This window comes from Anolis sagrei, chromosome 5 (genome assembly GCF_037176765.1).
Source record: "Anolis sagrei isolate rAnoSag1 chromosome 5, rAnoSag1.mat, whole genome shotgun sequence".
In the NCBI taxonomy this organism is placed as follows: Eukaryota; Metazoa; Chordata; class Lepidosauria; order Squamata; family Dactyloidae; genus Anolis; species Anolis sagrei.
Window position 1 is genome coordinate 161,873,787 of NC_090025.1, and position 18,016 is coordinate 161,891,802.

At 39.2% G+C, this 18,016-nt stretch overlaps 2 protein-coding genes across 3 annotated transcripts in view; both read right to left on the bottom strand.

Annotated features, from left to right (window-relative positions):
• Positions 1–1,439: 1,439 nt before the first annotated feature.
• Positions 1,440–7,135, bottom strand: RBX1 (ring-box 1). The gene is made up of 5 exons (XM_060777111.2): positions 7,021–7,135; positions 5,381–5,459; positions 4,202–4,272; positions 3,089–3,174; positions 1,440–1,601 (listed from the first exon to the last, which is right to left on the bottom strand). The coding sequence occupies exons 1-5, from the start codon at positions 7,096–7,098 to the stop codon at positions 1,589–1,591; spliced, it is 327 nt and encodes a 108-aa protein (XP_060633094.1). The 5' UTR covers positions 7,099–7,135; the 3' UTR covers positions 1,440–1,588.
• A 4,841-nt stretch (positions 7,136–11,976) lies between these two features.
• XPNPEP3 (X-prolyl aminopeptidase 3) overlaps positions 11,977–18,016 on the bottom strand; it is a 35,004-nt gene continuing 28,964 nt past the window's right edge. Inside the window, exons 9-11 of one of the 2 annotated variants that reach the window (XM_060777110.2) lie at positions 17,684–17,804; positions 14,490–14,688; positions 11,977–14,309 (exon numbers count right to left, since the gene is read on the bottom strand). In XM_060777110.2, coding sequence (XP_060633093.2) covers positions 14,522–14,688; positions 17,684–17,804 — 288 coding nt within the window. In that variant the 3' untranslated portion in view covers positions 11,977–14,309; positions 14,490–14,521. Of the gene's footprint in view, positions 14,689–17,683; positions 17,805–18,016 lie in introns of both variants that reach the window. The other variant, XM_060777109.2, reaches the window with a different exon arrangement.

Consider the following 18,016-nt stretch of genomic DNA (forward strand, 5'->3'; position numbering starts at 1 on the left):
GAATAACCAGTAAGTTTGAATGCAGCCTACTTAGTTGAAAATGGAGACCATCAAAGGCTTTGTAAAGGACTGGAAATGGGCCAGTGAGAAGAGGAAGCTATTATATAGAACACACACACACCTGAAGAACAGGAAGTATAGGAAAGACTGGCTTTTGTTCCTCCCTGAATCATCATCAATGCTTTGCAATGAAAGTCCTTATTAAGGACTTTGAAGGAAATCCTTAATAGTAAACACAAAGCCCCCATTTTCATAATCAATGTTGAAAACCATTGTTCATATTCAAAAGCATAGTTTAATTCCCAAGTGTTACTTTATACCAAGTTTCTGGATCTTCCTTTAATTTTTGTATATATGATGGAAACATAATGACCATACTTTGAATTAGGAATCTGAGGCTGATGATTTTCTCTTTTCTCTCTTTTGATACTTTCCCTTTCCTTCTTTTTCTTTTCTATCAACACCTATCAACGTTTTAACTGTAATTTTTAGATACTCAATAAAGACTATTAAAAAATAAATAAATAAAATGATTCTCCAGCCTTAGCAGGAGACCCAATCACAGATTCCCCATTTTGATCACATAACTTCATTTTGAAGTTTGAACTACTGACTTCAAAAGCAACAAAAAAGAGTTTGGGTTGAGGACATGGTGGTGGGCAGGGAGGCAGGGGACAGATCTGCTTGATCCATAGCCTTCTCAACTCAAGTCTTGGAGTAAATGGAGTCCTCAAGTTATGAACAAGATAGGACCGGTGATAAAGCTTCAGTGGAGACACCTTTTCCCCATAACTCTTTTATGAGTGAATTTCCCTCCCAGAGGTAATTTCCCCACACTTCCAGTTATCTCATCCCTGCTCTTAACCGAGTCGTTTGTAAGTCATATTTCTGTAACTCAAGGACTGACTGTATATTTATATCATGATTGCTTGCAAATGAAAGTGTTTTTTTCCAGAAGAAAAAAAATCTCAGTAAAACAGAAAAAAAGAGGAAGGTCTGTTTCATGGAGCAGGCAGCTAAGTGATTGGTTTACTTAAGTTTACTGCATCAAAGAGATGAATTCCACTGGTGTAAAGGGCACACTTGGCTTGAAACTAGGAAAGGAACATATTTTTCTGGTAAGAATGTTCTTAATTGTTTTAGAACTCTAAAAGATTGGAAGCTGTAGTCTAAGTGCATGCATTTCTTATATATATATTAACCTCAAGGAAATCATAAAAAGTTAAGATTCCTATGCCACAGAGGAACAATAATTCTTTCTGGGACCAATCACTGAGACAATGTTCAATTTCTGGTAGTGATTTTAGTTGAGATAGATATACAAAAACTTTCAAATAGGTTATTTTTTATGTTTTACATTAGTTTATTGCATTCTAAATTAAAATAGTATTAAAAACATGTGAGTGTAATGAAACGAATCCAACTGTAAGAAAACAAACTCAGACAGCCATCAGGGTTTATTAATATTCACAGAATTATATTATGGTGAAATAAACAAGTCACAGGAACAATCCACGGGAAAGGTGCACGGGAAAACTGGATGTGGGATAGACTTAGTACAGAGTAAACTTGCTAATCTTCTGTCTTGCTAGTGTCCATACCTAGAGAGAAATGCAGTTTTGTTTTAGAAATCAGTAACATTATGATGTCTCACAATCACTTAAAATATAAATGTTGACATTAGCTAACTGAATGGTCTATGGAATACTACCAACAACTATCATGATGGTCATATCATGATTGCTTTGGGATTGGGTGGGTTGTTAATGTATTGTTTGCACCTGTCTTGAGGTACTGAGTGTTTGCCTCTGTGTTTTTTGTTTGTTGGAATCTGTCCAAAGTCCCCTGAGGGAGATAGGGCGGAATACAAATCAAGTTTATTATTATTATTATTAGAAACACAAGAAGATGAGTCCATGTCAGATACTCTGCTGGCTGTTGAATTGGATCACACATCAGACACTTCCCAAGTATCTAGGACTGTGTGATGTATCGGTGAATAATGCACGCAGATTCCAGTAAGGTGGCCTTCTGCAGCTGGCAGATGGTAATCTTTTCAGTGCCGATTGTGTTTAAGTCCGGGCCAAGGTCTTTAGGCACTGCACCCAGTGTGCCAATCACCACTGGGACCACCTTGACTGGCTTGTGCCAGTCTCTGCAGTTTGATATTTAAATACTCATATTGTGTCATCTTTTCCAGTTGTTTCTCTTTGATCCTGCTGTCACCTGGGATTGTGACATCAACGATCCATACTTTGTTTTTTAACACAATTGTGAGATCAGGAGTATTATGCTCCAACACTCTGTCTGAATCCGGAAGTCCCAGAGGAGTTTGGTGTGTTCATTCTCTGTAACTCTTTCTGGCTTGTGATCCCACCAGTTATTTGTTGCAGGCAGATGGTATTTGTGGCACAAGTTCCAATTAATCATCTGAACAATGGGTGTTATAACTCTGCTTGTAGTCTGTTTGCGTGATCTTCTTGCAGCAGCTGAGGATGTGATCTATTGTTTCATCTGCTTCCTTGCAGAGTCTACATTTGGGATCTGTTGTTGACTTTTCAATTCTGGCTTTGATGGCATTGGTTCTAATGCCTTGTTCTTGGGCTGCCAAAACCAGGCCCTCTGTCTCCTTTTTCAAAGTTCCATTTGTGAGCCACAGCCATGTTTTTCTTTGTCAATTTGGCTCTCAATTTTTTGCCAGAAACCGTCCATGGAGTGCCTCCTTTTGCCAGTTTTCTCTTCTGCTCTGGATTGTGTTTTTATGGTATTCCCTCTTTGTCTTTTGTACTTTAAGCAATTTACTACTATTGACTTGCATCAATGTTGGTTCTTGACTGCCTTTCACATAATCTGCCAGTGCACGTTTCTCTTCTTCTACCATTTGTTTCACTTGCAGAAGCCCTCTGCCTCCTGATTTTCTGGGCAGGAAAAGTCTGTCGACATCACTATGCGGGTTATTATTATTATTATTATTATTATTATTACTATTATTATTATTATTATTATCTTTCAATAAAATTTTAGAGAGGTGGCATCTTAATTACAAGTGATAAAGAATATTTAATTTACAGAAGCACAGTATACTTACTTCTGGAATTCCCATTCTCGATTGTCCAAGGGGCAAACCTGCCGAGTCTTAAGCCAGCGAGAAATGCAATGAAAATGAAAAGCGTGCTGAAAAATAAGACACAGTTACTCAGGCAATAAGTGGAAAACTTGTATTAGGAAGCAATTTCAAAGGAATTTCAAAGGAAGAAAAACACAGCACCCAGAGGTACAGAGCAAAAGGTTGGCATGGAATAATGTCAGTACTCTTATGTATATAAATAACCACAGGTTTTAATGAATTTTATGAAGTGGAAACAGCGTGATTGGTGTTTTGGAGGAGGTGTGGAATTTAACAAGTGCAGAATTTATTTGGTTGAGAAACAGTGCCCTATGGGATCTTACAGCCTGTTGAGTTCAGCCTCTGCCACGAGGCAGACTGCTTTCAAAGTCCCTGTCAGCACCATGGTTAAATGTTATACAGGGTTAGTCAAAATGCATAGGCCAATAAGCCATTCAATTGAATGGCTTATTGGCCTATGCATTTTGACTAACCCTGTATTATAGCAGTAATATGTATCTATCATTGAAAGGATTCTTAGAGAAGACTGGAAATATGCCTAGTTACAGAACAGAACATCTGTTGTTGATCTGCATATCTCCTCACATTTTCCCACCCCCTGCCAACATGTACCCTATTTACTCCCCCTTGTCTGCTGACTGTTAATGAATAATAATGTTAAAGCCCAGAGGAATTATGATTATTTCAACAAGAGGATTCTGATCATTGCAAATATCAGTCTGTGGATCAAGATAGATTTTCGAAAAGGAAAGTTTTGCATGGTATATACAAAACATTTTGCACAACGAGATCACTGTGTCCTCTGCCTTTCAATTTCACCTAACTGCAATCGTCCTTAATGAATCTAGAGTTACCCCCACCTCAACACATTCTGAGAACATAAAACAATTAATTTATTAATGTATAGGATCAATATAAGTATAAAGCAGAAAATCTATGGAGTTTAGCTATGGGGCATTTAACAAAACTTTTCAAGTTCCCCTCCCCACAAGCTTTGATCTTCATAACAAAACCATTTATGGTTCTTTCCCACAAATTTTGATGTTTGTACGAACTGAAAAGTAGACATCTTACATTACAGACACCCCACGCAACAGTGCATTCTTCAGAGGTAGCTGATGCTTGGTTAGCTTGACATTCTATGCCTGGAAGAACAAGATTAAATAGAAACATTGATTATTACTGAAACGATAACTGGTGATGAAATATCCACATTTTCTGTTAAATATAGATGTTTCGAGATAACAAAAGAGGCAGACACATGATGAAAAACAGAATTAAAGTATCATTAGACCCACTTCCCATTGGATGAGAGGAATCTGGATGTACCATTCACATGTAATCCTAGTTTATTTTTCTAGTTGATTAACTGATAGGTAACAGATTCCAACTATGGATGTACAGTGGGAAGAGGTGATGGAGGAGTACTTAGCACTAAATCCTGCTCTATAAACAAAGGTAGTTATGAAATCTCAAATCAGTCAAACCAGGCCATTGCCTAGAACTGTTTCATTATGCTCTGTACCTTCGAAGTTATCTAGAAATCTGTCTTAATAACACATTATCACACAGGATGGATCTTTTAATCTGATTCTGCATGACAATTTTTACATTAATGATCCCAGATGAAGAAGCAATTTTGTATATTGCAAGAACTGCAATGTAGACATGTAGATACTATCCCAAACAATATAGTTGTACTGAGCAACTACAATTGCAGTCACAATATTACATGAAAGAATGGCAAGTATGACCTCCTAATCCTCAGGTTCTTCATAGGAGGCCAGAAAACTAATTTAAGTTTATATTGCAAATATAGCCATAACTTAATGCACTAATTATTCCTCTGTAACTAAATTACTCCTCTAATCTTATATGTGTAGTTTAACTACACAATTCACCATTTCTTTTCGTTGTCAGAGAAACTGCAAGTCACTTCTGGTGTGAGAGAACTGGATGTTGCCCAGGAGATGCCCGGATGTTTTACCTTCCTGTGGGAGGCTTCTCTCATGTCCCTGCATGGGAAACTGGAGCTGACAGACAGGAGCTCACCCCACTCCCCGGGTTCAAACCATCAGCAGTCCTGTCGGCACAAGGGTTTAACTCATTGCGCCACCAGGGGCTTCTACAATTAATCGTGAATTGTTGAGACTGCTATGAAGTTATGTTTTCATCATCTTGCTCCTTTTTATTGTCATCCTCTGATATCCACAATAACTATATATACAGCACAAATATTCTGGAGGTACTTACACAGATCCATAATGTGGTTTCTGCAAATGGCACAGTTATCAACCACGATGTCCCAAGCCCAGAGTGCAACTGCATTCCACTAAAGAATGAAATTACAATTAATGCAATTTTTCTTTGTTACTTTTTTTTGCATCGCTGTTGAGCCTAGCAAAACACAAAATGAGGCTTCACATGAGTTTGTGAAACCATGGATAATAACAAACCCTGTTGAAATTAAGGACTTTTTTGGCCCAAGAAAACCATGCTAGAGGACCTAGAGAATTCCCAAAGAGAACATTATTTGTCAAATGTGGATAAATTTCCAAATAGCATTCTTATTGATGTAGAAGTTGTACTGTAAACAAGCCAGTTTAACTAATTTTTTTTAATGTGTGTTGTCTTCTTACCTGTCTGAACCTATCTCCCCTTACAAACCACCAAGGACGTTAAGATCATCCAGGGAGGCTCTGTTCTCAGTCCCACCACCTTCGCAGGCATGACAGGTGAAGATGAGAGACTGGCCTTCTCTGTGGTGTCTTCTCAGCTGTGGAACTTCCTCCCCAATGAAGTTAGGTTTGCCCTCTCCCTCCTTACCTTCCATAGAAAACTCAAAACCTGCTGTGGGATCAAGCATTTGAACAATGGCTGGAGCAACTGGGAAGATAACGTTTTACGTGACCACAATGAATGGAACTGGATTATGATTTGCAACTGGCAAAATGTTTTTAAATTAAAGCATCAGAGGATGCTTGCCATAGATAAAGGTGAAACGTCAGGAGAGAATGCCTCTAGAACAGTGGTTCTCAACCTGGAGTCCCCAGATGTTTTTGGCCTTCAACTCCCAGAAATCCTAACAGCTGCTAAACTGGCTGGGATTTCTGGGAGTTGTAGGCCAAAAACATCTGGGGACCCCAGGTTGAGAACCACTGCTCTAGAACATGGCCATATAAGCCTGAAAAAACCTACAACAACCCAATGTTTTTATTCCCGGTAATTGCCATGAACATAAATTCCATATTAACTTGAATTGTTATTTTGAAAAGCTTCCCTATTTTTAAAATTATCTTATCCCAAAAAAGTTGTTGCATTTCTGATTCTCAAGTTTTATTATTCTGCTGATAAAGAAGAATATTTCTGACTTGTGATGAAATATCCACATTTTCTGTCAAATATGGATATTTTCCCATAGTCTGGGAAATACTATACTAGAGAAATCTGTGATTTCCCGCCACATTGCGGTGCATCCCACCTTTGAAAACCAGAGGAGCACAAAGGCTCCCGCTCAAACATGTATCTCAACTGTAAACAAACCTTGGGAAACGAGGGCGCCAATGGAAAGCACTTTCATAGAATCAAAGAGTTGGAAGAGACCTCGTGGGTCATCCAGTCCAACCACCTAAAGAAGCAGGAATATTGCATTTAAATCACCCCTGACAGATGGCCATCCAGCCTCTGTTTAAAAGCTTCCAAAGAAGCTTCCTGTTCGGGTTCTAGGCGAGGTCTGGACCAAAGGAACGCGGCCCACTAAGCCTCCCCATCACTTTTCGCTTTCACCTCACATTCAACATGAAAGATGGTTTCCGGGGGAAAAATAACCCTTCCCCAGGCCCCGCTACGTCCGCCACCTTCTCAACCCCAAGGCCTCGCCTTTTTCCTCTCACCTTCTTCACTTCGAAACGCTTTTTGCCGGCGTTGCTGTTGGTCCCGCTTGGTGTGTCAACATCCATCGCGGCAGCCATTTTGGATACAACTCCCGGCAGACTTTCCAGAACTGCGCATGCGCACGCTCGGTAAAAAAAAAGGAAAAGAAAAAAAGAACAAAATCTCGCGATACTTCCTGAGAAGTTTGTTTATTTATTTATTTATATATATGGATGCCTCACCCCCGCCCCTCCTTACAAACAGGTGTGCGCGAGCGAGGGAGGGAGGGAGCGCGCGCGAGGGTAGGGTGGGGGACCCAAAGGGGGCGGGGCTTGGTCACGTGCCGCCCTTTCCTCTTAAAGGCGCTGCTCAGGGCGGAGGCCTTTCTGCAGGGCCGTGCGGCGTCGTCGTTGTCGTCGTCGTCTTTTTACTGCGCTCCAGTGAAAGGACGGGAGGGAGGGAGGGAGGGGGGGGGGAAAGGGGCGGAGCTCTGAGGAAGGTTATTTAAAGGGATACGCACCAATTACTCTTGTATGAAATGCTGGGGAAACACTTGAAAACACTGTGTCATAGAATATATCCATAGGAATAAACCTTGAGGGCTACACAAAATCCATTTGTGTCGAGAGGAATACATGTCATAATGATTTAGTCAGAATCAGTGTGCCCTCCCCCTCTTAATATGTATGTAAACACACCCTTCAACACCAAATAGCTTTACTTGAAGGCAACCTAAATGCGTGAGCTGTGGCTCTTCCTGGGATTCGTCTCCAGCCTGCTTTCCCTTCTTCCCTCCCATCTTCCTTAATTAGGATGACTAATCCTTGCTAAACCATCGTCGCTCCAGAATCCATTACTGGGCTTTTGTGTGGAGCGCCTCCTTCTCTCTTCCCCCCCCCCCCCCCCAATATCCAGAGCTTTGTCTTAATATTAATTTTATTTCCTCAGGAAAGGCGCATCTGCAGCGCTTAGTGAGGCCAGGACATCCCCTCAAACCAATTCTGTCCAAAGGAAGAGTCTCCATGCCTTGGAACTGGCATTGAGGCGTCAAAGACATACACAGATCCCTAGGCCTTGGGAAGGCCTTGGATTGGGATTCATCAGGCATGGGCCAACTTGGGCCCTCCAGGTGTTTTGGACTTCAACTCCCATCATTCCTAACAGCCTCAGGCCCCTTCCTTTCCCCCCTCAGCCGCTTAAGCGGCTGAGGGGGGAAAGGAAGGGGCCTGAGGCTGTTAGGAATGATGGGAGTTGAAGTCCAAAACACCTGGAGGGCTCAAGTTGGCCCATGCCTGGGATATATAATGTTAGGCGATCCCTCGTAGCTCAAGGATGATGGTCGTCCAGATGTCATGTCTTGGTGGTGGAGCCCTATTCTTGATCATCTTCTCCCACACTAAGGACATAATCTTTTCCAGGTGGAAAGCAGTCCTGGTCAGGGTTGGCTCGACGCGCCTTTTTCTTGGCACGTTTCTCCCTCCGTTCGTGCCTCTTCGAATTCTGCAGCACTGTTGGTTACAGCTGACCTCCAGTTAGAATATATCCATCTTGCCCTTGGTCGGCTCCTCTTCCTTTTTCCTTCCATTTTCCCCAGCATCATTGTCTTTCTAAGCTTTCCTTCTCATGATGTTGCCAAAGTACTTCATCTTTGCCACTACTATCCTTCCCTCCAATGAGCAGTCGGGCTTTATTTCCTGGAGGATGGACTGGTTGGATCTTCTTGCTCAAGGGCCAGTTCTTGGTGTCTATGCCATACTCTACGCCAGTGTTTCTCAACCTGGGGGTCGAGACCCCTGGGGGGGGGGGGGTTGTGAGGGGGTTTCAGAGCGGTCGCCAAAGACTATCAGAAAACTCAATATTGTCTGTTGGTCATGGGGGTTCTGTATGGGAAGTTTGCCCCAATTCTATCATTGGTGGGACACAGACTGTTCTTTGATTGTAGGTGAACTATAAATCCGAGCAACTACAACTCCCAAATGTCAAGGTCTATTTTCCCCAAATTCCATCAGTGTTCACATTTGGGCATATTGAGTATTCGTGTCAAGTTTGGTCCAGATCCATCGTTGTTTGAGTCCACAGTGCTCTCTGGATGTAAGTGAACTACAACTCCCAAACTCAAGGTCAATGCCCACCAAACCCTTCCAGTATTTTCTGTTGATCATGGGAAAATACATCCTGTATATCAGATATTTCCATTTTGATCCATAACAGTAGCAAAATTACAGTTATGAAGTAGCAATGAAAATAATTTTATGGTTGGGGGTCACCACAACATGAGGAACTGTATTAAGGGGTCATGGCATTAGGAGGGTTGAGAAACATTGCTCTATGCTCATCAGAGGGAACCAAACTTCTGAAGGACAAAAAATCAATTGCACTACGTTGGAAAGAACACTACCAAAGCCTCCTGAATCACAGCTCCAATGTGGACGAAGAGGTTCTCTCACAAATCCTGTAACAACAAACCAGGGATGAGCTCGCACTGCCAACTAGTTTGGAAGAAGTCAGCAATGCCATTGTTGTTGTTCATTCATTCAGTCGCTTCCGACTCTTCGTGACCTCATGGACCAGCCCACGCCAGAGCTCCCTGTCGGCCGTCACCACCCCCAACTCCTTCAAGGTCAAGTCAGTCACTTCAAGGATACCATCCATCCATCTTGCCCTTGGTCGGCTCCTCTTCCTTTTTCCTTCCGTTTTCCATAGCATCATTGTCTTCTCTAAGCTTTCCTTCTCATGATGTGGCCAAAGTACTTCATCTTTGCCACTACTATCCTTCCCTCCAATGAGCAGTCGGGCTTTATTTCCTGGAGGATAGACTGGTTGGATCTTCTCGCAGTCCAAGGCACTCTCAGAACTTTCCTCCAACACCACAGTTCAAAAGTATCTATCTTCCATCGCTCAGCCTTCCCTAAGGTCCAGTTCTCACACCCATAGGTGACTGGGGAATACCATTGCTTTTAGTATGCGGGTCTTCATTGCCAGTGTGCTGTCTCCACTCTTCACTATTTTATTGAGATTGGTCATTGTTAGCAATGCCATTAGCCAACAAAACAGTAACAAAGCCAGAAGATATATAGTGCCTCTGTACAAAAAGGGCATCTCAGGTCATGTCTTCAAGGTAGAATTAATGCCTTCAATGCTATGCCATGGTTCAATGCTATAATGTCATCGGAGCTATGGTTAAACAAGATCTTTATAACATTCCCTGCCAAATAGTGTTGGTGTGTGTCACCAAAGGGTCATTCCATGCCAAGTGGTCTAAACCTTCCCACCATCATGTCTCAAATTTTATTCAAATTTTAGCCATAGCACCAGTGAGGGGTTAAAACTTTCCCAAAATTTGAGGTCTCTAACTGCAATAGTTGCTGATCCAGACTCCCTTACCTGAAGGGTCGCCAGTCAGAGTGCGCATGACATTTAAGAAAATGCTATTTTTGGGGTCTAACAAAATTGAAATGAAAGGTATGTATGGCTTGTAAATTGGCTTGTAAATTGAAATCCTGCAGTTTTTGTTCTGCTGAGTTCGATGAAATTAATTTCAGTGTTATGGATGCAAAATCCAGTCAAACAAGTTGACTCAAAGTGTGCATCAAAATGTGTCAAGACTCATTTTGAAAAATTTGGCTTCTTGTGGAAGCAAGGATTGGTGGGAAAGCTTCAGTGAAGACACCTTTTTCCATAAGTTTTTTAGGAGTGAATTTGCCTTCTGAGGGATAGATTTCTCACTTCCTGTTGTCTCACTCCTGTTCTTAACTATGAGTCATTTGTAACTCTGGGACTGCCTGTACTTGCTTTTAAAAACTGCCCTTTAAGCCAAAGTTTCCTAACATCAGTTATCGGTAGGCACAGTAACACACTTACTGTACTATGTTAGCACTGGAAAATAAAAAGGAGTTATGTTTATTTTACAGACTTGACCTACTAACCAGAGGTATTAATGCTACACACGCTTACTTGAAAATTAAGCCTCCATTGAACTCAATGGATTTTTCTCTCTCTCAATATGGGCCTTCATGGTTGACTTCATCCATGCTTTCTCAGCATCTTATCCCAAAGACTGAATGCATAATATGATTCTTCCTTATTAAGATTTCTGTGGAAGATCCATTTCAAAAGCAAGAAATGTCAGTAGTCTATTTTAAAATTGTACAGTAAAAACCTTTTGAAATAAAATGTTTAAAAATATTATGCAAGTTTTAACATATAGGCATTCTGGTCTAATGGTAGGAACACAGAAATCTTAATTAGATTTTAAATCAGTCATCATAAGCCTTTAACAGTGATTTTGATTTAACATTTTTTTCTTCATGTTGCTTTTCAATTTCTTCATGCACTTTCTTCTTAAGTTGCCTTCCAAATGTGGAACAGTTCATAAATATATGTACAGATTAGGCTGCAAATCTATGCATTTACTTGTGAATTAGTCCTATTAAAATCAAGTGAGATTTCTGACTAAAAATGTATTGGATAGTAACTTGCTGCATCTGATATGGTTCTTCTGGCCTCTAACAGCAAGATGTGATGTTACAGCATCAGACAGCAATTTCGGAATTGATTTCTCTCTTTTACCTAGGTTATATGTAACTACCTTGTAGAAACTTTCATTGAAAGGTAGGATAAAAACATTTTAAATAAATCACTATAAATTGGGATTTGGAAAATAGAGAGTAAGGAAACATAGAAGACCAAAGAGGCCCTTCCATATCATTAACCAATGTAAATGTCTACCATGCCTAGATATTGTAAGTTGTTCCAGCAAATTAGTTAATATTCCAGATAGAAGGAAAAACGAGGGCAGTGAAAAAAAACCCAAAAAAACAGAGCAAGAGCTTCACAAAGCCAGCCATATTACACATGTTTTCAACTGCAATCCTGTGTATAAATTCACAAATGGTGTCTTTGTAGCTTCCTTTTCTTCATGTGAGAAGCAAAATGATGGCATCTTGAAGGCACACACACAGAGACAGACATAAGACTGATATGAAAACAACCTGTTTATTCACAGCTCATACTTCTTCTGGAACAGCAGATAGGACTTAAGGGGAAAATAACAAAGTCAGATGCACATGTTTCACAAAGGTTAGAAACAAAACATACCAGTACAATCTTTAACAGTACACTGTCCTGTCCTGCTCTTCTAATGATGAGATGAACACTGCAGATGTCCAATGGGACGTTTAATTTCATCAAGATTTTTTTTTTTTTGCTTTCTCTATTTTGAAAAATGCTTCCTCGGGTCAGTCTAAATCCAATCTTAATCTCAAACAGCAGAGCCACTGAATCAGTGGACCTTACTTAAATATCGTCTTAACTGTGTTTCCGTTAATTCAATGGGTCTACTCACTAATTTGAAGGACCATTTAGATTTAGGCCACAGAAAACAACTCTGGACTCACAAACAAGATAAAAAGTCCAATATTACAAAGTTCAGAGAATAAAATCAAACTCTCCAGTTTCATTTTCTAATTTGTAAACTAGCAGACGAAATACTCATACATCTGCACTTGCAACAAAAGGCAACTAATATTGGGAATGAAAAAAGAAAACTTTTCTTATATCCTTCTCTTCCCAGTTGAAAGGATTTTATCCTTGTTAAGTATTTATATTTTGCTCACCTCTTTATGCTGGAGAGCTATGCCTTCCTATTAAAAGCTTCAAATGTATTGTGCTAGCTCAGTTTTTCTCAAATTGTAAATACTTTGTGGCCACAAATTGCCAGTATCCTTCTTCAGGTGACTTATACTAAAAGTGAGGTTCTCCTTTCCTGTTCTGTTTTCCAGCACTAAAGGCCAGTAATACATTAAAATTGTATCTGTCAGCAGATGAATGTTGAGTTGTGGCAGAAAGAATATGTGCTGCTTTTAACTAAGAAAGGGCAACTTAACATTGGGCTGGCATAGAATTACATAGATCACCCAAGAGTGATATAGAGCTATATAAATCACCCTTGGATGTATCTTTTATACTACAGCCTCACAGAGGAGCAGCTCAGAATTGTATTTCTTATGCCTTCATTGCTTTTCTTTTTACAGGAACAAATGCTTATACCTATCTACTCATGCGCCTTTAAAATACTACATTTCTGTACATATGCATCTGTACATACACTCAGTGATCATCTCAAGGATGATATAACAAGATGATACTCAGGGATGAACAAAAGCCTCCCAAATCAGAAATTGTGTTAACTTGAATTTTAATGCTATTTTTAAAGGATGCTATTACTAGAGTTATTTTGAGTACTTAGCAGAAAAATATATTTGCATATTATATATAAATATGTATAATGTTATTCTGTATAAATATAATACCTTAAATTCAGAGATCGAAAAAGTGCTTTTCAGACAAAGTCTGGTTGTTGGATAGGATAGTTTTGTAACATTTACTCCTTTACAAGATTTCTGTGATAAAAGATTTAGCTTGAGCTTACTAAAACCGTATCAAGCTTTAATTTCATTCATTTAGTTAGTTCCTGTTATTTTTTTTGGGGGGGGGGGCTACTTGCAGAAAAATAGCTGACTTTTTATATTTACTTTTGTTCTCTGTTGATATATTACATTGACAGAGTGAGAAAATTTTGTTTTGGGGCATCAATAATAACATAAAATGTGAGGTTAAAAAGAGTCCTAAAATGCCCCTGTTTTATTTTATTCTCAGTGTCTCTTTAAGGCGTTAAAGGAAAGTTACAAGTTCAAAAAATGTAAAGTGAAAGTATTCCAAACTCAGAAGCAAGCATCCTGACTGCAGTAAGTATATGTATCAGAAGAGCTTGTACATCTAAAATTGACCGTTGACCTGCCTGTTGTTGAGTAATATAAACATTCAGTTCTATGGAGATGTAGATGTACTTAACTTCATATGGTTGATGGCCTTTGAGGGAGCTTTCTGCCTAGGATCTGACTGTTCACTGCTTGGCACAAACATAAAAAGGACTCATTTTGATATCTGTATATGTCTACTAAATACTAAAATCTCTGTTTTGTATTTTTAAAAGAACCTTCTCTTGACTGTCTATGACCTGTATTACTCAGTCAAAATGCTAGCACTGATATAGTTGAAAAAAGGTAGAGAAGATGAAAGACAAAATACTTTTTGTCTCTTGAAATTAAAATTTAGAGCCATCTATGTGAACACTAAAATTTAGCCTCCACTTTCTCTATAATAAATAAATGAACCATAATTCAAGATATCAGTGTATGTAACAGAAATACTATTACAGTATTACAGAAGAGCAAAAATAGTTCAGAGAGTGGCGTGGAATCCAGTTTCTATATCTGAATTCTTTTCCATTAGCATCAAGCCAGAATACCTGCCAAACATCAAAATATATTTCATTCACTTCAATAGCACACTTTTGTTTTCTAAAATATTTGCACACATTTCTACAAAGAAATTTTAAAGAGAAATTCTACTATCAATCTTAAAACTGAACTATAATGATAACACAAGATCTGATTATACCTAAAAGAGTATATTTCCTGAGTTTTACCTGAGCAAGGTGTAAAAGTCAGTTAAGAGTAGTCAAGGGCTGCAGCCACAGACCTGCTCAATGTCATATATTTCCTTTGGGCAGTCTGCAGAAAGGATTACTGGTGTACTCTCAGTTACTACAACATCGTCTTCTATACGTATGCCAATGCCACGGAATCTTTCAGGAACATTTACATCATCTTCGGGAATGTAGATGCCTGGAAATCAAGTTGGTGATCAAAAACTAAAGCTCTTGTTATGCAAATTATGCCGCATAAGTGCAATATGCCAGAACACCTTTTAGAAATATAACAATAATTAAAGGCTTAGTGTATTTTCAGACAAAGCTTTTACAGTACAACTGTTCTGCTTCATTCATGGGATTTTACAGAGGGTGCAATGACTTTATCATGCTTTCCCATTTTTTCTATCATTTTTTTATTTCCTGATATTTGATACGCTAATAAAGAGGAAAAGATGGAATAAGAACAACACTTTTTGATAGAGCTATGAACTCTCCATCAGGAAAAGCTTTCAGGTCCAAACATTTCTCTCTGATTTAAACTAAGAAAAACACTTATCTTCAACCCTGAGGAAATTATGAAAATCAGGAAGGGATGTTAAATGGGCCAATATCATTGAATAGATTCTAGGAGCTAGTGAAAAACAGACTTTCCCCATTGTTTTCAGTACTAGTGCAATAAAAATAAACATCCTGTTGTATTGCATTAGTTGGAACAACGTAGGAGATGGATTGCAAATAGATACCTATGTATGTTTCTGAAGGTGCGTGCTATACTTTGAGAATAATTAATGTAAGTAATAAAACCTCATTATTATTTTAATATACTTTAGTCAGAAAGGAGAACAATTAGTCATCATGTTCACTGCCACCTAAGCACAATTAGGGGACAGACAACATACAACAAGAAGTATTTTTCAATGCTTAGTCCCAGTTTATACATTTCCTTCTACAAGAATGAAATGGAAAGATGTCTTCCACTGGCTGCAGTGGCTATTTGTTTTTCAGCTTTCCTTTGATCATCAACCACATTCCTTTAAGACTTCGCCTTAGCCCATGCTGAGGAAAAGAACATATCTGTCACAGCTAACTCACCATCACAGCAGTGCAGTTCTGCTGCAGATATTAAATTAGGATAGTATATTTTTGTTCTCTGAGATATGGGTAATGTGTTGTACTTTTATGAGAATGAAGAAGTAGAAGCAGCAAATCTCTTCTTGTCATAATACATAAAAGAACTTAAAAATCAAGACAGCACCTTCAAGTATTGATGGATAACTATCTTGGTCACTGCAGGAATTATCTATTCCATCATCTCAAATCATCTCTGTTCTTGTCCATATAAAAACTGTTCAGTTCCTCTGTGTATTCCACTAAAAATGGAGCTTGGGTGCTTCAGCCAGGATGAAGATACTTTTGTGTGTGTAGCTTGATTTTATATTTTCAAAAATAGTATCAAACCTTTTATCTTTCTTTCCTTGTGGCAAAAGATTAATCCAGGAGAAACCTAAAACCTTCAGATCATTTGACAGAGACTCTCTCAAAAGTCTGCAGACCCTTCCTCCTCTTTTCCATCTTAGGGAACCATACAGACAACATGACTTCCATATATATAATTTTGCATCTCTCCACCCTATAGCTGCCTATACAGTATTTGAAACATCTTTCTTGTTGAAGAGATTTGACAGTCTTAAAAGCCTGCACACTTTTTCTGCTTTTCTGACTACAGTAATAAAGATACTACCCCAATGTAGATTCTGGAATGTGATGAAAGAGATTTCTATCCATATTATGCACTATTAAGAATTAAACTGAAAGAGGCTTATATACTGGTCCCAAACACATAATCAAAACATTGAATCACACCAACACAGCATATTCCTGGGGAATGAGGAGATAGAATCACAGAGTTGGAAGAGTCTTCATGGGCCATCCAGTCCAACCCCATTCTGCCAAGAAGCAGGAAAATCACATTCAGAGCACCCCTGACAGATGGCCATCCAGCCTCTGCTTAAAAGCCTCCAAAGAGGGAGCCTCCAAAACACTCTGGGGCAGAGTTCCACTGCTGAACATCTTTCACAGTCAGGAAGTTCTTCCTCATGTTCAGGTGGAATCTTCTTTTCTGTATTTTGAAGCCATTGTTATGCGTCCTAGTCTCCAGGGCAGCAGAAAACAAGCTTGCTCCCTCATCCCTATGACTTCCTCCCATATATTTATACATGACCATCATGTCTCCTCTCAGCCTTCTCTTTTGCAGACTAAACATACCCAGCTCTTTAAGCCGCTCCTCATAGGGCTTGTTCTCTGGACCCTTGATCATTTTAGTTGCCTCCTCTGGACACATTCCAGCTTATCAACGTCTCCCTTCAACTGTGCTGCCCAGAATGGGACACAGTATTCCAGGTGTGGTCTGTCTGACCAAGGCAGAAGAGAGGGGTAGCATGACTTCCCTGGATCTAGACACTATTATTTATTATTTATTTCCAATATTTCTATCCCACCCTTCTCAACCCCCCCGAGGGGGGACTCAGAGCGGCTTACAAATCTGAAGTCTCGATATAATACAAATATAAACACAAACAGCAACAGTTTAAAACAGTAAATAAAACATTAAGTTAAAAACACGTTAAAAACATTGTCATCAACCATATAGCCAACTAGACTCATATTTATGTAGGTCAATATCCCGTTGGCTTTTTTAGTTGCCACATCACATTGTTGGCTCATGTTTAACTTGGTGTCCATGAGGACCCCCAAGATCTTTTTTTGAAAGTACTGCTGTTGAGCCAGGTATCTCCCATTCTGTATTTTTTGCTAAAGATGTTTATTATGTACATCAAGTATTTCCATATTGTACAATAAGAGCTGGGGAATCTGTGATCCTTCAGATGTTTGCCTCCCAATTTATTTATTTATTTATTTCATTTATATACCGCTTTTCTCAGCCCTCAGGCGACTCAAACTCCCACCAGTTCTATCTACAACAAATAAACAGATTTCTGGATAGCCATACCAACATATTTTTTAGTTTTATAGCTGTAACAGTTTAAAACATGCTTAAAAAAATTCAAGCTCAAGATGGCAAATTAGGGGGAAAATACAACCTGTGACAACTGCAGAACAATTCTGAAAACATGTGAGTACACATATATATTTTTACTTCTAGCACTGTTGATAAAGCACCGTTTTACCTGGTTCAATTGTGATCACCATGCCTGGTTGGAGGGGAATTGATCTGGATACATCCGGTGTGTCATGAACATCCATTCCCAGATAATGCCCTACATGATGGGGGCAGTATTTACGAACAGCCTACAAGCAATGAAACAACATGTTGCTAAAGTAAACAATTATGGAGGAGATGACTTTTTAAGTATAGTTTGACACCCTAAAGAGGAGGGACACAGATAATAACTTGTCTCTGCTTGCATACAGCTAGAGCACTTTGTATCGACACCTTTTTTAGTGTCTTGTCTTAAATGAAAACCCAAGGAATTTATTGTTACATTAGCAACTAGTTTAGT

Coding starts and splice junctions, on each gene's coding strand:
- RBX1 (XM_060777111.2), bottom strand. CDS start 7,098: ATGGCTGCCGCGATGGATGTTGACACACCAAGCGGGACCAACAGCAAC. Junction 5,460..7,020: donor AGCGTTTCGAAGTGAAGAAG/GTGAGAGGAAAA, acceptor TTCATTCTTTAG/TGGAATGCAGTTGCACTCTG. Junction 4,273..5,380: donor AAACCACATTATGGATCTGT/GTAAGTACCTCC, acceptor TTGTTCTTCCAG/GCATAGAATGTCAAGCTAAC.